This window comes from Ammospiza nelsoni, chromosome 20 (assembly GCF_027579445.1).
Source record: "Ammospiza nelsoni isolate bAmmNel1 chromosome 20, bAmmNel1.pri, whole genome shotgun sequence".
Taxonomy (NCBI): Eukaryota; Metazoa; Chordata; class Aves; order Passeriformes; family Passerellidae; genus Ammospiza; species Ammospiza nelsoni.
The window spans coordinates 10,769,265-10,794,636 of NC_080652.1; the positions used below are offsets into that span (position 1 = coordinate 10,769,265).

The 25,372-nt window shown below is 40.9% G+C and overlaps 1 protein-coding gene across 5 annotated transcripts in view; it reads right to left on the reverse strand.

Moving 5' to 3' along the window:
- DENND1A (DENN domain containing 1A) overlaps nt 1-25,372 on the reverse strand; it is a 146,916-nt gene that overhangs the window by 35,916 nt on the left and 85,628 nt on the right. For all 5 annotated transcript variants that reach the window (XM_059486570.1, XM_059486567.1, XM_059486569.1 and 2 more), the window contains exons 12-13: nt 23,798-23,899; nt 17,616-17,741 (exon numbers count right to left, since the gene is read on the reverse strand). In XM_059486570.1, coding sequence (XP_059342553.1) covers nt 17,616-17,741; nt 23,798-23,899 — 228 coding nt within the window. The remainder of the gene's footprint in view (nt 1-17,615; nt 17,742-23,797; nt 23,900-25,372) is intronic.

Consider the following 25,372-nt stretch of genomic DNA (forward strand, 5'->3'; position numbering starts at 1 on the left):
TTGCCAAGTGCAATCTTGAAAAGCATTTGAAAGCCACGTATTACAAATGCAGACTGCACTGCCCAAACAGTGCAGCCTCACGTAAGAGCTCAGCTCCATCACCAGCCCAATTTCAGACTGTTTCGGTTCCCTACTACAGAATACAGCCTCTGGAAGAGACACAGCAAGAGGGCACAAAATCAACTTCAAATAAAAGATGAAACTGTCAAAAATGTGTAACTAGAGAAAACTTCCATGGCAGAGCAATGGTTTTGCTTCTTCTTTCAAACTCAGTTAGTTCATCAGGATACCTGACATTTTCCTGTTAGACCAAGTAAAATGACACACACTCATACCCACAACTAATGAAAGTACATGACTGTAATGGAGGCAGCCAGCTTTCCAAGTGTTCATATGGCTAATTCCAGCCATTGCCTGCCCTGATTTCATCACCTACAGCAGCCAAACACTTCCTGTCCCTATGCAACTGCTACAGCTTCCTAGATGGAACTCAAGCAACAAGCCTAGCACATGAAGTGCAAGGAAGCCAGCAAGAAAGCTTTTAGGGCTTGGAGGAAAAAGAAAGGAAAAAAAAAAAACAACTCACCATTTCACAGATCAAGAATAGAGGCATGAAAATAATAAGTAACTTGTACACGGTCACAAAAGTCTCTGGCAGAGCCAGGGAAAAGAACCGAAATTTCTTTAATCCCTGCTCAGTCCCTTAAATACAAGGCTATTCTTCCTCTTCCTACTTGATATTGTGTCAATGCAGGAGTGTAGGTGTTGAAAGACTAACAAAAGGAAAGTAATAGTATGGTATTATGAGCTGAGAAACCTAATCTTTATCAGATACAGCAAATCTCTATGATGCTGCCTGCACTGGGAACTCTCTCTTTGTCCTGAATATGCTTTAAATTACTGGTATAATGTGTACTGGATATTGTTCCACTCTTATATTTATTCCACAAAAACCCCTGTGGCCTGCATGCGATTTTATCATTAGCTGGCAAGGTAATTTCAGGGCCTGGTTCTGCAATCATTCCATGAGCAATGCTGCCATTGAAGCTGGGACGTTCGGCATGCAAAGCAGCTGCCAATTCAGGGTCCCTGCAATGAAAAGGCCTTTTTCTATTTTAACTATTGTGGAATATTAGTGACAATACAGAGGAGGAGAAAAATTGCAGTGCAATTCTTTAAATGAGTTATTTTATACTATGACAAAATATAAAAGCGTGCTTGGAAAAACAATCTACACAAAGTATTGCCTATCGGATAAACCACGAGCTATTTTTGCTTCACCTATTAAAACTCAATACAAACTCAGAATACAAAGTACTTGGTAAAATAGGAAAAAAAAATCTCTGTAGAAATAACAAATCATTGGCTGAGATTTACAAATTACCAACATGCCTCAAGACCACAAATGTTAATATTTTGCTTCCTTTGATTTCTTAGATATATGTAAAAAGTCCAAACTCATCCAAATCAACGAGGTTTCCAGAAAAATATGTTGAAAATATGTCTTTGTGCACAATGTAAATGACTCCTTTGTCTCAAGATCTCCAAAACCATATTCAATAAACAGATATTTTGAAGAGCGGGGCATTTTACTATAAGATTTAGATGCTGATATAGATGCAGAAGGAGAACAAACTGTTTTTAACTTCACTAAAGCAATTTGAGAGAAGCCTTAGTCATAAAGAGAAGTCATGAAATCCCAGTCTCTTAGCTAAGTAACAAACCTCCTGACTCTATAAACAAAATGGATCTAATGGAATGAAACTTTAATTTTGCACTGAGTCAGACACACCCAATCCCTGGTAGATCCACTGACGTACATGACGTAAGAACACGGCCTGCAGTGCCCCCTCCTTCACAGAGTAACTGGCAAAGGAAATGCCACAGCAGAACTCACTGAGGGAGGATCTGTCCCTCGTGTAAGGCCACTTGACAACTCAGTGAGGAAGCCTCAACTACTGCCATGGAAAAACACAGCCAGAAAAGGCTCACCTTAGAGCAGATCCTGTCCCCTGAGAGAGGTTACCAGGGGCCCTGGATTAGGAACACTGGAAAAAGGTTCCATTCCCTCATACAGGGAGAGGGATTCCCTCATACAAATGAGAACTTTTCACTCTCTTTTTACCATTTTCTCACCCATTGTCAGAAAGAGGCACAGATTTTACCTCATGAGCAGGCAAGACACAGAAAACACCACATCAGTATAATCATCAAAGCTGCTGATCGTCTACCGCTTTCATCAGAGCTCCTTGGTCACTAGAAGACCCATCTCACAAAAGGCTCAGGATCCAAGCATATTAAAAAGTATCATTTTTATAGGTTAGATTTCATTTTCCCAGGCTCTCCTGTACAACATCTCACAGCTTGCAGTTCTTATTTAAAGACTTTAAAAAGTAAGAAACTACAATTAAAAAAAAGAAACCTCGCCTCTGAGAGCCTGGAAATGCTGAGTCTTCCATGGAGTTAGTGCCAGATCTGTAATCTGCCTCAGTCCCTCAGTTCCACCATGGTACACTCATAAACAGCAAGTTGCATCCAGTGTGAGGACAAAAAAGGAAGCAGACTTTTCCTTTCTCTGCTCTCTGCACATGTTTTGCTCTGTCCATGAACTGTCCTGCATTCCTGCAAACCCACAGGACACCACAACCTGCAGCAAGTGCAATCACGTCCCGTGAGGCCACAGGGCTCCTCCTCCCAACTCCCATCCTATGGCAACACATTCCTGACATGGAAACCGTGCAAAATTCCAACTCCTTTGTGAGGGGGAAAGCATCATCTAATTAGAGCCCATGTGCAGGGAAGCATCTGGCTGGGAGCAGTGGTGCGGCGGCTCCCGGAGCTGTCGTGGAGACCGGGCGGGAGCGCCCGGAGCTGCCCGGGGCACGGGGCCAGCAGCACGGCTGTGGGCTCTGACAGGCAGCAGATGGGCAGGGACCGCCGGGCTCTGCTCCCCTCCAGACCCACACGCCCTCAGAGATCAGCCAGAGCTTGTACAAGTCCTCCTCATCTGCCCTGGAACTCTGGCTTCCACCAAGGAAACAGAACTGAACGTGCCAACGTTTCCACCAGAAGAGTCTGCATGCAGTGCCTCCATCCCATTTATGTAACGGTGATGCGAAGCTGCAACAACTGACAAAACATGATGCAAATATTTTAAAAATAATTCATTTTGATGCTTTATTTTGGCATTCACTTCCAACTGCATTCTTGGAAAAACGCATAGGAATTTCTGTGATTCATGCAGTGCATGATTCCATCTTGGCTGGGGAAGTTTGATGCTGTTATAATTATTAATAAAGTAAAACAAATGTTACCCTACACATGCAAAAGAATTTTTAATAACAATAAAAGAATTGTTAATAATGATGTCTCTCATTGTGACCTCACAGCTTGGAGACCCTATTTTCTGTTAATAATTTTCAGTTACGTGAATACATATTTTTTGTTCCAAATTCCTTTTTCAACTCAAGGGCTTCCCTTCACATTAGCTCAGCAGCCTGCTAAGAGTATCTTCAAGGGAAAGAGAGTTGACTATAATCCATGAAAACTCATCACTTTGACTGGAAAGCCCATTCATTCACACAGGCACTGCCCATGCCTTGCAGGAGGCACATCATCTTCTACACATTTTAGAAGATGAATTTTCCAGGAAAACATTTTTTTCTTGCCTCAACTCCCTCAGAAACATGCCCAGCTCGTGAGTGCAGCTGCCTGCAGCCCTGGAGAATCCTGCAGCCCAATATTCATATTCCACAAGGCAGAGTATTCCAGGCAACTAACCCAAAGCCAATTCTTGCCAGTGCCAGAGAGAAGCTGCACCATGGCTGTTGGGAATGCTCACAGCAGGCACTGCCTGCAGAAGCTTCAGGAATGCTGGCTGCTGAGGAAAGAGTTCCTGAGGAACAGCCAAGGCTGACTGTGGACACGGGTACAACACTGGCACCCAAACACACACACAAAACCTTCCAAAGCTGCCTCAGCAGCACCGCTAATAACCAACAACGTTCAGCGGTCTAAATTTCCCCCAGTCTCCACTAGGTATTGACCAGGAATTGCTATGGCTCAGAATCACCCTGAACACTTCATTAGCACAGTTACTGCCTGCTCCATTGATCACTACAAGTGTATTTTTCCATGTTTCTATTTTAGCAGTACTAAATTACATTGCTTCAAACACAGAAGTTGCTCATCACCTAACGGTGCTCTTAGTCCGGCTATTGCTGTGTTTGACATGTAGCGGCAATTTCAGCTCATTTTTTAGGATGCAGCAAAACACTCAGAAACTTGTAAAAACATTTTCGTCATATACAAACTGCTTCCCTCCCAAATCACATCCAACTTGATTAGGCATTAAATTTGCAACTGCCTATCCTTCCAGCCTCTATAAATACTGGCAAAGGTTCAAAGCAGTTCTGCTGGTGCTAAAGAGTTAAAGCGTGGTGCTGTGGTCACTGTAAATAAGCAGTTTTGGGTAAGCAATATTGCTGTCAGACACACAACGCTTTGCAGGTGTGGGCAATAATTAAAGGTTTCAGCACATCTACCTGGGTGAAGTATTTTTTACCTCCTATTCTGAGGAGGAAGCCCTCTCTGTGGAGAGCAGAAGAGCTCATTAATGAGGCTAATTAGGTGTAAAGGGGGTAGAGTCTGGCATCAGCTGCAGCTTATAGAAGCTAATCATTAAGCTCTGTAATCTCTACCCCAGAACAGCAGATGATCATGTTCCTAGGTGACTGATGTTGCTAAGAAAATTTCCAGCACCTGAGTACCTGACCAAATACTTTTTGGTGAGACCAAAAATTCCCTTAACCCTCTATGTGCCAGACAGCACAGTTGATATCATGTCTTCACTCATCAATTTTCTAACAATGAATATCCAATGAGATTCAGACTTGGCATGAGGCCTTTAATGCGATATATTTCAGAATTAAAAAAAACCAAAAAAATCAATGCCATCGACAACTTCTGGAAAGGAAGGGCACAAAATAAAGGCTGACAGAGCAACACGTAAGAATAACAAAGATGCAATTGTAATTATTCAAGCAATAATGCTTGAAAAAGAGTGACCACATATAATCTCCTGAAGGTGAGTTCTCTGTGTAATTTCTTTGCATAGAGTACTGAGGGTAGTTACAATACCACAGGGATGAATGCCTTGTTCATAAATATGTTAAATAAAGATTTCATTGTACTAACCTAATTTGAAATGAGAAAAAGGACACAATTTCCATGCAGAGAGAATACATGTAAGCAGAGCTCAATCTAGAACTTGCTTCATAAAATGAATTGCAAAACCAGCATAATATTGCAGCACCTCAACATGAATTTTTGAGTTCATCAGGCAGAACAGACCCTTTACTGGCAACCTGCTACTGATACCTTTTTTCCTCCAACTAAGCAGCAGATTTGATTAAAAGTTTTGTAATATTCAATTCCATCTCAATGAGAAATAGAGTATTTGTTATGTCCATGTTATCTGTGGATCTGGAGATGCACAGACTAAATAATGTAAGTTGCTCAGAAGTGCCATTGGCTCTCGTTACCATCAGGATACGGATAAACCACACTGGCAATCTGAGTTCTCTGAGCATCAACAGAAAAAATATCTCCAACGATAACTAGCACCCTGTCTGCCAATACAGATGTCAGATGAATGAATTGGGTGATAAAATTGCTTTGTAGCCAGCATCCCATTATATTTAATAATTCTGCAGATATACTGTAAGGATCAAATCCCATTAGGCAATAGAGGTTTTTACAAATATTCTGAGCTAAGCACCTTGCCCAGTAGTGAACATCTGTGCTTCAGCTTCCCTGCTCTAGAACAACACCCAAGGAGTTTTTGGACAGGTCCAGAAGCACTTGGTGAAGGGGGTGTTTGCATATCAAACAAATCTGAACCAAGGCTTCTCCCAAGTATCTCTCCAATTTGCCCCAAACCAAGACGAGCTTCCTCAGTATCACTTGCTAAGTGCTTGGCAGGATTACTGCCTATCCTACATCGAACACCACTTGTTTCTTTTAAACCTTTGCTGTTACAAACCCCACTCCACTGCCGGAGGTTTCTTGCACTGGAAGAAACAATGAGGAGTCTCTCCTCATCTTCCTTCTTCAAACTGTCAGTGAGAGCCTTCCCAATAAATAATGCTACAAAATCGACTGACAGTATCCCTGGTATTCATACAAGCAGACTGGACATCCTATGGGGAAAACGTGCAGTGATGTCTGTAAGCAAGAGGTAAGTGTGGTCAGCCGAGGGGTAAGTACGTACAAGTGTCTGAATTAACCAGAGGGAAGGGCAAACCAGAACTACATTGCATTTTCATCAACAGTAACAACCTTTGTTTCCCTGAAGTCTAACTCCCACCATGATCAGATATGTGACAAAGCTGGTCTGCAGAGACAGCAAACTGTCCAGAGGACTGATTCCAAGATGTGGCACTATTTCTGTGCTGCTTTCCAATTCCTGAGACATGCTCCACTGTTCCTTAGCCATGCACACCCTTCATTTCAGTAATTAGCTGTCAGCACGGCCCGACAGCAACTTGGTATTGTCTGCTCAAATTGTATTAATGAAAACGCAATCCACTAAATGTCCTGGATGCACATCTGTAATTGTGTTACATGGAGAGGCTGGGGATGGGGGCAAACTGCAGCTTCTAAACAGGGCACTGTGATCAAGCACATTAATCTGTTATTTCTTAGGGATTTGACAACCAATTAATACTGCAGGGCTTCCTATACAGCAATAAGAACCAGTGATCCAAGATCCAACAGTATAAGCTGTGCCTACCATTTGTGAACACAACATCCTTAAAGGCAGAGGCACAGGAACTACAGGTTGCACCATCGCAAAAGCCCTTTTTGTATTTAAAGATTCAAGCATCTGTATGTTGAAACCTAAATGTAGAACACTCAGTGTATACACCACACCAAGGAAAATCAAATAAACCCCAAGACCCTTATCAAACATGTAAGTTTTTGATGATCTTGAAGAATACAAAATTAAGTTGATAAGCCCCTGTAAACTGATCTCTGTCAGTCAAGACATTGCACCATTTTCTGTTTCATGTTCCCCATCACCAAAGACTTTTCCAAAGAACAGGGCTTGGACAAGATTAAAAAAAAAATCAAGAAAAACACATAATAAAGATATCCTGTGGGTATAATAATCTTCGGAAAACTTTCATGTCAGTTCTGACTGCAAAATTGCTATTAACATTTAATTAAAATTGAGCCCAATAAGCTATGACAAGATAATGGCTGGAAACATGGCTTTAGGGCAGAGTGAGGATATCTCGAACTCCGGCTGGATGTGATGCTTTATTTTTGGTTACATTTGGCAACTATTGAGATTTCTGAAACACAGCGTAATTATAATGATCTACAGAAATTCACAGAAGAGAGAAGAACAGCACTGCATTTCAGCTACCTCAGAGATTTTTAGGACTCCAATACCACCTAACCCTTAATTTCATTCATGTGCACACCCACACCGAAGAACACTCTTTTTCAACTAAAAAGCTCCTGCAAGCCCCTCCTAAACAATTTAATATTTTGTTACTTATCCATTAAAAAACCTATTAATTTCCTCTCAGAGACAGGAATTCTTTTTATATCATTTACCTCCATAGTTTAAGGCAACAATCCCACAGACCTGAAGCAGAAACTGTCGAGAGCTTTGGGAATGACCCTGACTCAGGGAAATCAATTGTCCTTTACTGGAGACAGCTTCACTGCTCACCCTGAAAACTCATTGTAAGAGAGCTGAACTGCAATTCATTGAACATGTAAAGGAGGTCCCGTGAGTGAGTGACATTTGGAAGACAACACACAGTCCAACGTTAGCTTAAATCCCCAAATGAGGGGGCACATATGGATGTTCTTAAATCAAGCAGTCCTCCCTACGCCACCGCTCCAGAACAAAACGTGTTTAGAGTTCAAGAGATACATTTGGGGAAAATATTGGCATACTTGTTACAACCAAAAAAGTTCCTTTAAGCATGAACTCCTTTGGTTAGCCTCAATTTCAGTAACAAATAATTTACAAGCCCTCTCCCTTTGTGTAAATGCTGTTAGTTCCAAGTACTCCTGTGACCAAGTGCAAACAGCAGAGCCAAGCAGCACCATCCCTGTCCCTCAGCACAGCCTGGACCTCCTCTGGTTTTATGGCCAGCTACACAGCAACCATTCAACACGCCTCCAGTTGTAGGCAGGAAATCCAGGTAAGCAACAGCATTCCCATTCCTGACTGCTTTCAAGTAAAATATTCTCATGTGTAATAAGAAAGCAATTTTAGATAGAAATATTTTTTATTTTTTATATATTCTTGAGACTATGTTGAGAATATGTAATAAATCATTGGTTGCCAAATGGGGGCATGAGCTTTATCCATACAAGTACAGACAGATCCTAAGGAAAGACAAACTAATCACACATATAATCCTCACAAATTGCTTTCATTTTCACCATTAATCCTCTCTAAGAAAAAATGTTCTGGACATACAGACTTTAACTACTGCTTGGAGAGCTTCACCTAAATAATTCTTTCACATATTTTTCTTTTCACTGAGCACCAGAAATAAGCAAAGTACATATATAATCTACAGCTTTTAAAAGGCACTCAAAACAAACTCTTGGCACCTTCATTTCCACGGTACTTTCAAGAATCCTGTATTAGCTGCTAGCTCTGAGTAACACTTGATTCCAAATTAATGTAATACATCAAAATAATGTAATGTCGATAACAACTTCAACACTTTAGGAATCAACAACATGTATTTATGATATACACTGAACAGGCAAACAGTTACATGAGCTCCATTATAAAATTTCTTATTATATAAATCACTAAGCTAAATACCGCATCAGGAATTATTCAAAAGACAGCTATACTTGGACACAAGAGTAACCTTTAAGGAGTTAAAATGTCCTCCACTACAAGTCAAGTTGAAACTTATTTAATTAGGTTCTGTATTTGAAAAAATGAAATAAATTCTTTCATTAACTAAACCAAACTCCCTTAAAGGCAACAATATGTTCCCTCTCTGTCAGGACAGAGCGCAATGAAATCTTTATTTTAATTGGGGTTAGCTAAGGGGCCATTTGGCTTCAGATGCTTTGTTTATCAGCCCTAAGCTTTACAGCTTAGCCAGGACTTGAAATATTTTACTACAGAATGATTTCATTAAAAAAAAAAAAATTAGAAAAAATTATCTATAGATATACTCTTCCAAGGAGTATTTTCTAGAGATAATTTTAAATGTGCATTTTGAAAGCTGAAGTCCAAGTGCAAGGTACCTTAAAGCAGCCCCTGATTTCCCTGAGCACTCCTGGGTGTGGATGTGCTGTGCACTGCCTGTCCCACGGCTTCTGCACCGGGCTCGCAGCAGAGGCACCGCGAGGCTGAGCCAGGCCCTGACTGCCCTGACCAAGCCAACAAAACACTCCCTGTGGGGAGCATCCTCTCAACTTTCATACAGAAGCCTTCGATCTGAAAAACTTAGTTGATCACTTCAATTTTAAGACAAAGCAAATTAATTCTTAGTTGATAGATGATACCTTTTCCGTGTAATAAACTGATTTACAGATCTCAGGCATCTCCAGTAATACAGTTACTGAAAATCCCATGGAAACAGCTATCAAAGGAAAGGACAGTGAACAGAACTCTGCAAAATCACAGCCCCAGTTCGCTCCAAAGTGCAGCCAAAATTTTTTAAATAATCCAGAAAAATGTCCTGTGTTATTGTGAAGATCAAGCTTAGGATGGATTTTGGACTTACTCCTTATTAAAATTCCAAGCACTAGAAGTGTTCCTAAAACCGAAATGAAATTTAAAAAAGAAGAAATAAAGAAAATTCCAAGCCTAATTTCCACAAATGAAATACATCTAATGATATTTTCATACTATTTTCCCCTGGATCGCTGAAATGTGATGAGTCAGATTCCTTTTTTTCCCCTTTCAGAATTACAAACCTGATATAATTTGTAATTGTCTTCTGGAGGCCACTGGTGTTATGTTGCTGACAGTTTTATACATATCACATAACATAGCACACCACATACATTATTTTAGTAAAAAACTATGTCAACAGTACGTTATTAATTCCAGTTCAAGAATTCTATTATATTTTAAAACCAAAACTTGAGTCTTTGTTTTGTCATCAGAAACAAAAGCATTGCTACTGACTCTGGAAGAATAAAGTTTATTTCAAACTAAACACTGAGATTTGTGCTTCACCTTTATGCTACCTGAAGAAAATATAGCAATTCTAACTTAAAAGTATTACTCATGTATATTTTTAAATTTCTTCTCTAGACAGCTTTGTGCATACCTGCTCTGTACTGTTTTCTCATGAGAACTATAATAAATGAGCTGCTTCTGCAACTTCACAGCAGGTATTTTGATTTGAGAGTAATCACAGTTTTCTCTACAATCTTTATACAATTCATGTCCTGATCATCCAACAAATAAGTAAAAGATTCAAATTGACATCAATATGTATACCTTTCTCTAACAGTGTAAACTAATTGTGTATCTCTAAATGAGAAAAATGTTTATTAAAAAAAAAAAACCTAGTGAATATACCAACTATTGAGTTCAAAGCAAAGACACCACATGTGTCTAAATAAATATCAAGGAAGTGTCAGAGGTAAATGAGGAGAGACCAGGTGAAATGTGTGTGATGTGTTAATTGTATTCAAAAAAATAATAGAGCAAGACAGAGAAGCTGAACTTCCAATTATCATAATGGTAGCTACTTCACAACACATTTTCAAACTTGAAAGAGATATTTTATACCATAGGAATTCTGAGCAGAATACCTCCAGCTGTGCTCTGCATAAATCTTGCACGCTGTACATACACAGTTTATTTAAACACCAAGTAAAGTTATGACTTACAAAATGCATATTTCAGTCACAATAGAATATCTGTCATTGCCAGAGCTGCTACTCACTGAATGAAAGTCTCAGAAAACAATGAATTAAATTAGAAAAAGATAAGAAAGGACAGAATGTTTTCATTTGATGTTTTACCAGACTGCAGTAGCGTGTGTTTTAAAGAACAATGTACTTATCAGCCCTCTGCAGAGTTTACATTTTTCTGTTCCCCAAAATAGAATAAGGAAGAAAAAAAAGTGGTCCTCAATGTGAGACTAAGTTTTGCCTATACAGCATTTTGGCCACGAGCCAGAATTTGTCTGTCACTAATGCCTTCCCAGAGCAGAATCAACGCTCCATGTGAAGAGCAGTTGCCCATCTCTCTGAGGGCATGCAAGAGCCAAAGCAGAAAGGGGCCTTGGTCCCCTCAGTGTTTCCCAGGGCACACACGAGGTTCCCTGAGCCCCAGGGCAGTGTCAGAATCTCCCACACTCCACTGTCAGCCCTGGCTCAGGAGCAAATGGCTCCTTCTGCCTCCAGCCCCACTGCATTCCAGGTGTCACTGTATGAGCTCTCACCCAGCTATGCAAATGCTTACAACTAAAGGGATTTATTGCCTCCCTTGGTACCACACCAGGACAAAGTGCACACTCCCATTCATACACAATATACACTGTGAAAGCCCAGAGTGGCGTGGCTTCTCTATTTTGTTTCTAACCCAATTAAATATTTTATTTTTTATCATAATTTCATCAACTTTATCTGCCACTGAAGGCTACTTCACAAATCCAAATACCAAAATCTTTTCCACCATCATCTGTACAGCTGCTCACACTGCTGAGAATGTTCACTCCTTGCCACCTGCCTAAAAGGTCCTTGGGGTGGGCTTTTTCATGGGTTTGTGTGTGTTGGTGGTTTTTTCCCCCTAATACCAGATACAACACTCATTTAAAAAAACACAGAGTCACTGAGTGCCTCACACAGAAGCTGAATTCAAGGGTGATGTTATTTTCTGCTTGGTGTTTGTTTATGTGCCTCCTTGCTCCCCTCCAAGTCCCCTGCGCTTTATTAGTTCAGGAAATATCTCCAAGTTCTCCTGCACGGAGGCATTTGCACGAGGCTGTGCACTCACAATTAGAACTGAAGTATCAGGAGACAACACAGTGAAAACACAGGCAACAGCCAGCCTAAAACAAACAACCAAAGGCTTGAAACAAATTGAGAAGAAGCAAAAACAAGTGCATCAAATAGCACAAACCCAGAATCAGGTGTGAGAGGCACAGGCAAGCAAGTGAATATCCAAATCCTCGCACAGCAAAGCTGACAGAGCACAGACTGCTGCTCGCTGCACAGCCTGCCCTGGAACAGGGAGATTGAGAGGCTTTGGAACAAAGCTCCTTTTATTTCTGCAGCAGCACCAGAAGAGGCAGAGTGACCCGATCCAGGCTGACGGCTGAACGCACAGCTTGCATGGGGGCTGCAAAGTTACTCAGACAACACAGCCAAAGACAGTTCTCAGACTGCTCCATGGTTCCACAGACTAAGTGACCACAAACCCCGAAACATCAGCATGAAGCAGGTAAACATTAATAATCTCAAAGCAGACCTATGCACATCATCATTCTGCACACTCAAAGGAAATTCACATTTCTGCTATTACTGCATAGTGAGATGCAGAGCACCCCATCCCTGTGGGCAAAGTTCCTACACCCAAAACCATTCCCATGATGGATTTTAGGGGGGGCGTTTGCTATTTTTGCTTTGATTTGAGTTTTGCTGGAGTTTTACTTAACATGTATGATGGACAGGGAGGTTTGCATGCACCTTTCTGGGCACAAACACCACAGTCAGCAGAGGGTGATGTTAACTTTCTCAAATATCACTTTGTATTACCTTCCCCTCAGAATCCTGGGTTCCCCCTCCCTGTAGCGTGGCATACGGAATTAGATAACAGAGGATCTTATAACAGTTTGGAAATTACAAAACAATTCTATTTACTACATACCAGACTGCTGGAAGAGATTAAAGAAAATGTCTTTTCAGGTTCATTAACATATGTATATCTCAACAGACTTAGATGTAGAATAATAAATGCCATTTTGAAGAACAGTAACTGTTTGTTAGAAAAACAGCCATTTTTAAGGTTTAAAACAGCAAAAGCAGAAATTTGTCTATAGCAACAGTAAGGCTTTGAGAGGAACAGCAACAGAATTGAAATGAAAACAAACATCACACAGAAAACAAACAAAACTGTGTTTCCCCACTAAATCTTTTCCAGTCAGTGACTGTGAATTCAGCACTTCCCATAGATGGTAAAACATAGCAATAGTTACAGGTGGCTTCTAAGGGAGGTTGCTGAAACCTTGGGTCTTTAAAATGTCACAAAACACAGAATCTTCAGAGTAGGAAGAAAAAAGCCTTAAATTTCAGTTCCAGGATATACAGAAACTCAATTTATGTCCATTTTTATCACAAAAAAATCAGATTTTACACACTGTCAGTGCCATTCTCGTTGTTTACTCCTGTCAGTAAAGTCACCAGGATGACACTTAGAAATTACTGTCATTTAGGCATTCCTAGACTGTCTCTACAGGGATGGATTTGAGAGCTCAACCACTTGAACAGGAAAAGAGTAAAGATGGGTAGGAGAAAATTCCTGGTGCTATACATCAGCACTGACTTCAAACAGAACACAGCAAAACTGCAAGTAAAACAAAAAGTTCTATTTAACTAGCTTCTGCTCACTGTTTCCCCTACAGCTTGGGGCTCATTTGAACAGGTCTGTGCACAAGTTATATAAACATTGGGGATCATCCTCCTTCGTGTTTTCTACAGATGGACAAACACGTAAAGCTCTGAACTGTGGAGACAGCTCTGGTGACAGGGAAGTATTACTGTGCATGCAGTGTGTGCCTTTAAAATATACATGCAAGGGAAAGAAGCTAGGCAGAAGATGGCCATGGAGAGGAAGGAACTGGGATGTGGCAATTACTGGGAGCTGGAAATGACTATTTACTCTTCCACTGAATAACTTAAAAAAATAATTCACCATGGCAACAATCATACTTCATAGTAGATAAAGCACTGAATGCTACAAAGCCTTTGCAAAATGAATTATGCACCAGTACGTAGCATGCACTTGCTTTATATTACTGCACACACATTCCAACAAAATTTCCTTTTTGACTCATCTGGCATTTGCTTTTTTACTCTGCACCCAATATCATATACTTTTCTGACTGTGATCTCATGAATCTGGAACTGCTGAAGGCATTTATTGTGTCTGTTCCAGAGATTCCTGTAAAATTATTAATGCACTAATTATCTCCTTAAGTTGAATTAAGTGTTATGTTGAAAAAGAAAAAAACTTATTTCCTCCTATTCATAATGGTTTCTTCCCCCACCATTGCTCAAATTGCATCGTATTTTGAGAAAATTCATATCAAAATTAGAATTATGAAAATTGGTAGTACGTTGTCTTCTCCATTTAAAATCCAAATATAAATTATCAGGCTTTGACAAGACAACAGAACCTAGACAGCAATGTGCATATAACACACATTCCTCCACCAGTGTAGTTCAGCTAAAGCAGTGTGAAAACTGGAGTATATAAAACATCTGTGAGTTTCAATAAGTAGTTTCGTATTAAGATCAGCAGTTCACAAATTAGAAAGTAATTTCAGCAATGGAAGCACACAAAAAGCGTGGAAATAGAAAGGCACATTGACTCTGCCTCTGATTTCCTGCTTACTCTTAAGTGGAGGCATCCAAGGAATATTTAGGTTAAATTTAAACCAAATCAATTCAGAACAATGCAAATAACCAGAAATTATCCAGTTTACAACTAATGGTTGCTCAGGCAAATAAACCTGAATAAAACTAAATAATTAACCATGAAGACAAAGAGAATTAATTGATGCTTCACTGCAGAGAGTCACTTATCCTCAGCAGTTCCCACTGCATGCAAGAGGTATCAGTAGTCATGCTCCCAGCTCCATGTGAAAGGTGTAGCTCACGGAGGAGTACTTACAACACGGTAACACGATGCAATCCAGTGCTTTCCTACAGGTACCAGCCCTGTCAGAAGCACTGCAGTGCCAGAGAACAGGCAGAACTCTGTCATGTGGGATGCCTGTACATCCCAGCAGAGCCTGGAGGGCAGCTGCCACGCGAGATGGGGACAAACCCCACAGGGCTGAGGCTGCAGCAGCAGCACCGCCCGGCAGCCCCCACATCCTGCTGGGTCACACCCACCCCGCTGCTCTGGGCCAGCCCGGCCGAGCTTACCCCGACCCACAGGTGGGGGCTGCTCTTCACCAACACTGCCAGAGTCCGACCGGAGCGCCTGGAACCGCTAGGTGTCAGCAGAAGAAAGAGCACGGCCACGGCTCCCGTCCCGAAAATCTGAGCCTGGCTTCCCAAACATCCCCAACTGCTCAGTCCTACCAAGCACCCTTACACACGCCTCGTACTCACAGATTGTCCCACCCTTACACACACCTCGTACTCACAGATTGTTCTGCTGAACATGACTACTCGTGCGAATTCAGTATTTAGCAGAGATAAAAACATTCCCTCTGCAAATAACAAAAAAATTGGGAATTTGAGAAAGGTCATTCACGTGAACAAAATGCTCACACTGGTGTCACTGGCAGACTTTAAGGCACATGCATCAGGATAATCTGCCTCAGTAGAGCCCAGTGAACACCCAGCTGCTGCTGAGTTTGACTGGACCTGATAGCACCAGAGCTTTGTGGGCTGTAAGCAGCAGATACTCCTCTGCATTTAAAACTGGCTTAGAGCAGCTACAGGAAACACTGTAGGAAACAGCACTGCAGCAGTTGTTTTGTCAAGTAAATAGTACCATTATTACTATGCTTGCCAACTGTATACCTGGATATGTTTTTTCATGCAATTTCTAGTTACCAAAGGCCTCAGAAAGTTCATGGAAACAGAAACTCACTGCCAGTGTTCTGTTTATATGTACATTACACAGCCTTGTATCTCTAAAGTAAAAGCCTCTGAACAGAATAAGAGCTCTGACTGTGCTAAAGTATAATAATGGGAATGTAGAGCCTGCTCAGTGACACATTCTGGGCCTACACAGAATAATGAAAAATAGATTCACACCATTTATCCCAGAAAGTCAGCTCATACCAATGAGACAGTCTATGAAATTAAATTGTCTTATGAGACAGAAACTATGAAAGGCGGAAAATGTATTCTGTATGTACTTCTTTGAATGTATTTTCTAATTATTGATGATTTTAAAGAACAGTCAGGTTTCTGGGGTTATAGGACATGAAATGCAAAGAACCATCTCATGTTTGGTATTACTTATGCCCTGTACTTACTCCATGTGAAGGTGATACATGAACATGAAACACCTGCAAAATTGCTTTATCTAAATCTTAATACTGAAAGGTATAATCACAAATCAAATTGTTGATTTACAAAAAGCCTTAGGAAAGAAAGCCCTGAAATTTTCCACTTTCTGATTATTAAAGTCAATTTTATGACATATTTGTGCAGCTATATTTATAAGTTTTCTTTGATGGAATGAGAAGCAAACTAAACTATTTCTGCTACTTCCTCAGGTTAGCTGTCCCTCAAAGTTGCACTTTCTAGGGGTGTGCCACTGTCAACTCATTTCAAATGTTCATCTTTAACATTTAGCCTTCAAAATACCAGATGGTATTTCCAGAACAGCAATTTAAATTTTTATTTTCCTTCATAAATCCCTTAACTAGTTAATCTCACACACACATCAAGGCAAAGCATACACCAATATTCCCAGAGTTGCCTGGCAACTACAGGGAGGAGCACTGGAGAACAAGGAAGCCTGCAGGGATGGAGGGGAGTCAGTGTCTCCCCAGCAGGGATAAAGGAGGCTCACAGCCAGAGCGCCTCGCTGCTTCCATCTTTGTCATTTATACGGTCCCCATTTTAAATACCTCCAGGATTTCACCTGAGCTGCTTTAAAAGCCCAGTTCTTACACCCAGACACACACACAAGTCAATAAAATTTATTTTTTCCACACGCACAGATTCCCCCAGTAAGACATGGAAGGACTTGTGCTGACTTGAAAAGTAATTTTTGAAACCTGAATATGAACTGCTGAAATTATTCTTATTTGATGGTAATAACTGGGCTGTTTAAAAGTCAGGCTGAGCTGTGTTTTCCTCCTGGCTTTAAAAATAACAAGACAAACTACAGTACTGGAGAGACTTTAGCTATGAAATCCTCCAGAAACACTATACCCATAGTCCAACTCTTGGCCAATTAACCATTTAACATCATGGTTAAAATTAAATTTATCACACGTCTGCAGGCCAGACCTTTTCATTAATCTTCAAAGAGCAGGAGAATGCCAAATACACCACCTTTTAACACAAAAATACAATGAAGAGATGGGTTTTGCAGAGGAGGGAATGGTCAGCTCTGCACTAACCTCTTATGACCATTAATTGATTCTTTATTATCATCTCTCCTCAATTTCGACTGGTTTCAAAACCAAGCAAGACCCATACATTTCCATGTGAAGGTTCTTCCCTGTGTGATGGATCATGCTTGTTGTATGTCTTTCATTTTGGAGACTTGAACACTGTTTTCAGTACTAGTCAGCCAAAGAGCCACCTTAGAAAGAGCAGGTTATGCTACACTTTGAATTGTTAGGTTTTTTCTGCACCACAGCTGCACATTTACATTTTATTCCAACTAATTGCCTACTTACAGGTTCAATTTTCAGGGCGTTTCTGTAGCTCCCAAAGAAAGCTGCTTGTGCTTTTAGAAACGCTCTTGCAACACCATCTCCAGTGGTTGTAGAGACTTTCTTCAATCTGTTCTTCAGTGCAGAAACCTGAAATCACACAGCAGGTCTAGATCACTCTCATATCACAAACAAAGAGCAACACATTGGGGCACAGCTAAGTGAAAAATGTGCTAAGCACAGCGGCAGTTATGACAAAAGGTGACATTGTGAATTCAGAGATGAATTTTTCATTTCTAAGAGCATTACTTTTCAAGCTGTTTTGCTTCTCAAAGATTTGTTTGGATTCTATTCAGAAGCCAATAGGATACTAAAAGCTTCACTGAACCTGCCCTCCTACTTAAAATCGACTGTTAACATGCTGTTGAGTTCTCTTTTAAAGGTAGTCTATGAAACTGTGTCACTCTTGATTAGAATCCATGAAATAATTGCAACTAAATTAATTCAAACATCAGATTAGTAAGAGAAACTGCTCCACACTATCAGGCCATCCATCACCACCAAGGTAGGAACAAATCCTGAAGGTCTGAAGAATCTATTCGCCACAAATACAAGGGGTTTCTAAGGTTACATTCCCTCACATTTCAGAGCCCGAACGGGCAGTGACCCCGCCAGGGCTGCGTTCCTGGCCGTGAGGGCACCCTCAGCAGGCTCCCGGCCCAGCCGCCCTCCCGCTGCCCCTCAGCAGCACTCGGGGCAAACACGCACAGCAGGCTCGGGGGCTCAAGGAGATGTGTACCCATGAGCAACAGGCTCCAGTGTGAAAAATTCATTTAATGTACTGGCAGTTACAGTCAGATAATGAGAAACAAAGAAACTTAAACACCATCCCCTGCCGCCGCCTTTCACCGGCCCAACTCCCCGCCCCAGCCCCGCCCCTCCTCCTCTGATGTCAATCCCGACAGCTTCTCCCACCTTTCGTTACACCTCACACTTTTCTCTCTGTGATCTGGGGCTTTTTTCTTGTTCTTACACATTTTTTGAGTTGTTTGCTGAGACCTCGGCCCTGGCCAGGATCCGCTGTGTCCTGCGCCGGCCGCTCCTCAGGATTCCCTCACGGCCCCTCACGGCGTCCTCACAGCCCCTAACGGCCCCTCACCGCCCCTGAGGATTCCCTCACGGCCCCTGAGGATTCCCTCACAGCCCCTCAGGATTCCCTCACGGCCCCTCATGGCCCCTCAGGATTCCCTCACGGCCTTTGGCGCCGCAGACAGAACCGGACACGCTGAGGTTCTGACACAGATCTCACAACGCAGAGCAAGACAAACCCAAATACCCGGGTGCTGGTTCTGGAAAGGAATTCAGCTGGTTCTTTTAGAGGCTGCGGCCACGCCACGCACAAACCCCGAGTTTAGTGAGATACCTGACATAGAAAACAGGCAGGAGCCACAATTTCGGGGGAAAGCAGAACAGCAGGAAATCCCTAGTTAACCCGATTTGCAGGAGAACACGACTGACTCCATAAATATCCATATTGATTAATTTAACAGAAAGAGCCAATAACTAGCAAATCTTCCTTTTCCAAATGCCATACTGGAAATCTCCATGGGGTAGCTCTGTGTACCTCATTCACACTGTGCAAGAAACACTGTAGGAATATTATTGACAGAGTGGGCAGATCCTCTAGAAGTGACCATAACTAATTGTGTTCAGAAAGTATGAATGACACCTCATAAAATATAAGCTGATGGTTCAAATATTCAAATTAACTTTCAAGACCTTCTTCCCATCCTCCAGCTCCCAACGAAAGCTTGCCCAGGCCTCATCCGTATCTCCAAAATCCTACAGATGAGTAGAATGTTCTCAGCCTTGGGTGTTGCCCAGAGCAGCCTGATTTTCCTGAGCTGTTTGTGAGTGCCTCAGTTCATCCCCAACTCGGCTTCCTCCTGCAGCAGCCTTGGCTTTGGGGCTCCACGCTGACTCCCTGTCGTGCTCCAGAGGTGTTAAATACAGAATCCATGCTGGGCACTACTGGCTTTTCTTTTAGATGTTATCTTTGCACTTGTGTTTACTAAAACACTCACAAAGACATTTCCTTTTAAATCTTCCGCAGATTCTGCTGTAAAAGGCGTTTCATTATTTAGCATAACAGAAATAACCAAGAGCGTGTCCAGCACTGTTTATAAATCTGAATGCTTATGCCAATGATCCACGCATTAATGAGCCCACAAACCCATATTAACATAACACATGATACCAGATTTAGTCTGAAGCCCGTAAAATGAGCTGACTCCTATTCAGTGAAATAACGTTCCTCAAGGAGTTCTGTAATCCTCTAAATATAAAAGCTTCACCAGATTTCCAAACCCAAACAGCATATTTCATGTTTGAAGGGGTCCAGACTTGTAAGGTTGAAATATGCTTTTATTTTCTATATTAACTTATATAAACTATCTAAAGGTAGTTCTTACAAGTGTAATAAAATATCCAGAGCTCTGAGAAGCTTTCAAATCCACCTCCAACATTGTTATAAGGCATTTCTGTCAACATTCACGTGAAGATACAGAACCTTCTGTCTATATAGAAGGAAAAAGCTCTATGCTTTGTTTTAAACAAACCAGGAGTTCAGAGGGCTGACCACAGCCTTTGTGTGCTTCAGCTCCCCTGGTTGAACATTGGGGACATTGACTGGTATTTTGCTACTTCCTCAAACACTGCAGGATGTCCATTTTATATATACGTGGGATTACTGCAATAGGCATGCCAATTTTGTAACAAAAAAATGTTAACGACATATTTAAATATACTAACAAGTAGCAAAAAAATCCACCCCAAAACACGCTCATTTGCACTCTGTGGAAAAAAAATAGTATGTAATATAAAGTAGACTATACAAGCAGAATTAGGGTTGTTTCCTGCCTAAAGAGACAGTGATACTTTAAAAAAACCCTCAAATTGTGACCATTGAAAATGAGGATTATTTCTAACCAAACAGACACATATACATGCAGTCTACCCTGAGAGTGTTTTTAAAGAAGATTTTTATACTTCTGGCAGTTGAAGTTTAAAGGTCCAATTTCAACTCTCACCATGTTTCAGAATGCAATCTGTGCAATGCAGCAGAATGAAATGGTTCAGTAAAGGTGCTAGTGGAAATTCTTTTAATTAGGTCCAAGGCTTTTCAGTTGTCAACATGAATAAAGCAAGAAATGTTCCACTGCAAACACAGCCTAAGAAATAGAAATGGATTCACCTTTAGGAGGATGGTTTGGCTACAGAGCTGCAGTTTGGCACCCCTGGCTGCCCGGGAAGCAGCTCATTCCTCCCGGAGTGAAGAGAGCAGCCCTGGCGCCCTGGCCGAGTGCTCGCTGCAGAGCGGCGGCAGCCCCAGCTGAGCTGGGACACCCCAGCCACCCCCAGGCCTTCATGCAGCAGCAGCCACGAGCTGACAGAGCAAGCTTGTACTTTATTCCTTTTAATGTGGGGCTCTGACTATAGCTATGACTACAAGATGACACTTATTTAGAAATACATGAAAAATCCATACGGGTTGTATAAAAAAATTACTACCCCCTCTTTGCTATTCGCTGCAACACAGACGGTGGTGTAGGAGACTTGTCAGCAGCAGATGCACTTATTGTAATCACAGTCCTTAATAAATCTCTTTTTTTAATATTGATTATTTTAAAAGGAAAGTTACTTCCCAGGGTGCTCTCATGCTGCCAGACTTCCAGCAATACATCAGAAGCAGAAGGTGAAGAAGGGGCAGGTTTTCACATTTCAAATAGTTAATCAGTAACACAGTAGTACAAATCTTGATTTTCAGGGACATGACCTGACCACTTCATAAGCCTGACAGCCAGCAGGTACTGCTGAGGTAAACTGGGGCAAAGGAACAACATGAGCTGACTCTGCTGGAACTGCCTCAATTCTGTCCAGGTCCTCTGACACAAATTCTAACTGGAAAGACCTTTGCACTGGGTCCTATATTTGTTTGGATCCTAAGAATTACAGAATAAAGAACAGTTTATTCTTGATTTCCAAGAACCAGTTTAGTAGCAACATCACTATCATGAAACTCAAGAATAACTCACTACCTGAGGCTTTAAAATAATCATAAGACTTCATTCACTTGATTTAAAAAGCAGTTCAAGGAGAGAGAAAAAACAGCTTTTAGAAATTTTCCACTGGATTAATTACCTGATGGTGAATGCACCACAGAGAAGATGTTTTTGCTCACTGATGAATATAGATAGATTTGATTTAGCAAAGTAAATTTTGTCTATTCAGCAGCACATGAATTGCTCACTGCTCACATTAAGTAGCAAAACTGGCAAAGTAGTTTGATATAAAAAGCATTTATGATCAGGAAACTCTTGAAGACATTTTTAGTTTCTCAGATCATAAATGCATCTACTTAGACTAAGACCACTGGGGAGACACACTCCCAAAATCTCCCAGGGAAGCAAAAAGGAACAAAAAAAAAAAAGAAAAGAAAAGAAAAAAAAGTATAATGGATTGGCTTTAGCATCTCCCTGCTGAGATGAACAACTTGATCCACTTACAGTTCCAAACACATGATGCATGAAAGAACTGACAGAAATTCAATTCTTGCACAGCAGAGCAGCTGCTCTCTAGTGGTCAAAGCCAACTCTGGAGCCGTGTGAAGGGAGAGACCTGGAGGAGGAGCTGCTTGATCCAGGTAACTGCAACAATGCTCCAGAACTGAATCCCAAGAAACCCCCAGCCCAAACATTAATTACACAACGCAACACGACTCGACTTAAAGCTTTGTTGTGAAAAATATTAATCCCAGCTGTATTTATATAGCAGTTGTGAAAAAAAATACCCTGTATATGCTACTGGTGAGCCCTGCCAGTTAATTGAATTTGCTGGCAGCACTTCCTCTGCTCTGCTCTCAACATCCTCTGAGATAAAATGGAGCTCTTAAATAGACCTGTGGAAAACTGAATCAAGAAATTTGAACTAATAAAACACAACTCTCTACTGTTATAAAAGTGAAGTTAAAGTAAATAATGAAAGGAAGGAAGTCTCTTAAAATTTATTACATTCCAAAGCTTGAAGTTCTGTGTTTATTGGAGAAGTCTCTTCTGATGTTCTACAGTGTGCCGTTTAATGAAGTCTCATAAAATCTAATATAATACTTGATTGTTGACAAATCATATACATGTCTGAGGCCCCGTGCTCCCTGTATCCAGACATTTCTTACATAATTCCATGAAATTTACAAGTCTGTCATTCCCGGGTTGTGGATAATGGCACGAGCAGTGACCAGCTGGCAGATTTGGATGCTGGGAGTGAAATCAAAATGAAAAACTATATAATGCCAGAAAAAATAATGGAATCAACTTTTACAGACTAAATGTTTGACTAAAGCCAAAATGTTCACAATCAAGATGGCCTGTCCTCCTGAGCTGCCTGTTTTTGAAGAAGGGATCCTGTTGGAATGCCAGGGCGCCACAGCAGGACGCTCTCGGCATTCACCCTTCACTGCAGCTTCTCCTCACACACCAGCTTACACTGAGCTCCCTGCACCTCAATTCTGTTTCTCAACTGCACATAAGAATGTTCAGATCTGACCGTCAGTGCAATATTCCCAACTAGCAAAGGAAATCCAGATTTTCCCCTGCCACATGCTCCTAAACATTCACTCTCTGCCTTGAAAACAGCTTCTGACACTCTCACTCCTCTGCTCTCCCCTCTCAGCTCCTCCAGTTGAGATGACTGGAGCAGCAAGTGGGATGTCTTTGCATCCCATTAAATGTCAAGTATTTATATGCCATTACTATCCAGTTATTAAAAACATGAAATAATTTACCAATAAAAACGGTGAATGAGAAAGAAAATGAGTTCTGAATTCTAGCAGTGATTGAAGTGAATGTGAAGGCATCCATTTCATATAATATCTCAGGATATAAAATGCATGAAATTCCTTGAAGCAGTCACAGGACACAGTTTCATTTGGAAACAACAGTTAACTAAAGATGCAGATTTCTAGCTCATTAGCTGATTTTCACTGGGAGGCTTCAATGCACATGTGTAAATGTTGAAACAAACACTCCCAAACACTCTGGGACAGCAGGAACTGAGGGAAAGCAGTTCAGTGCTGCTATGAGAGCTCCCAGTGAGACCCCTCGGTGACAGCCAGCAGGAACTGAACCCTTGGGCCATCACTCCATACATACCACATCGTTGGGGAGGCTCTGAAGGTCATCAAATGGGGTTTCCAGTGTGTTGGTGTCTACGTTAAGGATCACCACATCTTCCAGGGCCATGCTTCTTACTTTCTATAGGTGAGCAAATTCAGGAAAGGGAAAGGAAAATGTAAGTATGGGAAATTAGATTTTATGCATAAAGGACACAAGTGATGGCAGAACAACATAGCACTACAGAACCGCAACCATTTTAAACACAATCAACATTCCTGACTTCTTGTCATCATTTGTTTTATTTATTCAGTTTACAATGCTAAAAAATTAACCTTCAGCTGGCAGACAGAAGTTCTTAACAACATGCATATTGAAATTTGTCAAACCAGAGGGTCTGTGAGTATTCAAGCAAAGATTTATTTCAAGCACCTCTACCAATGTTTGTCTTGGTGTCCTGTTTGCATGTTTAACAGTCTCTAGTCAAGTCAGGATTTCAAGCAAATTTTTTTATACTCAGAAATTCATTTAAATAACAATAAAGAGTAGATTTTCCAGGAATTGAGAGTTACATTAAGTCAGGGATGGGAACTGGTTTCCAAATTCCAGGTTGAATTTTGGAAGTATAATAAAGACAAGTTTACAACTGCATTTAAGTAAACTGGATCCTATGAGAGCCTAATCAGTAAATAATTAAAATGGGGGGAAAAAGCAAAGCTAAGAGAAATTTAATTCCACCATATCCTGGTCAGTAATTCTGAACTTTCTCTTCTGTTCCCATGAATGGAGGGGAAGTTTCTGATCTAGTCTGAAGTTCATATCTCCTGTAACAGTACTTATACATTGAAGAGAAAAAAAGAACCTATTTCTCAAAAGAATGATCATCAGTACCTGTAACTCTGAGTGTTTAAAAGTATCTGTGATCTAAGCAAATTTAAACACTGCCAGACTTGATTTCCCTGCTTAATCAACTGTAAATGAGTCACTGATACCAAACAGAGCAGCATTTAAACACTTAGCACTTCTTCCACTAACAGGAGACTTGAATTTATTTTTTTTTTTGACTGACTAATCACACAGGTTTAATCTCTTCAAATAAAGCTTTGAAAATTCAAAATCAGAAAAACTGGAATTATAGAATATGGTAATTGAGGAAATTTCCCAGTGACACTGTAAAAGTGTTTAAGGACCTACCTACCTACACGAAGGAGCAAATGAAAGTTACTGAGCAGGAAAATGAACAAAAACATACTCAATTTTTAATTAAGGTTTTGTGGGGTGGAGGGAATTGTTTCCTTTAAAAGAAAGGAACTCAAGTCCTAAAACAATGGCAAAGTTGAGCCTTAGGCAGCTAAATAATTACCCTCAGTTTTCAAGGCTCAGTCCTCTGTCTATAAAGCAAACTGCTGTGTACTTAGGGCTGAAAAAAACCCAACAACCATAAAACCCACTTTGTAGACATTTAAGTTTAGGTCTTCACGAGACATTTCTTAAACTTAAATAGAAGAATATTACATTTAATGCTTTCCATATAAAGAGCAGCAGCACTGCCTGACAAAGCAGGTACTTGGCTGGCAGGAACCAAAGGTCACCCCGTTGGCTGCATCTGATAAA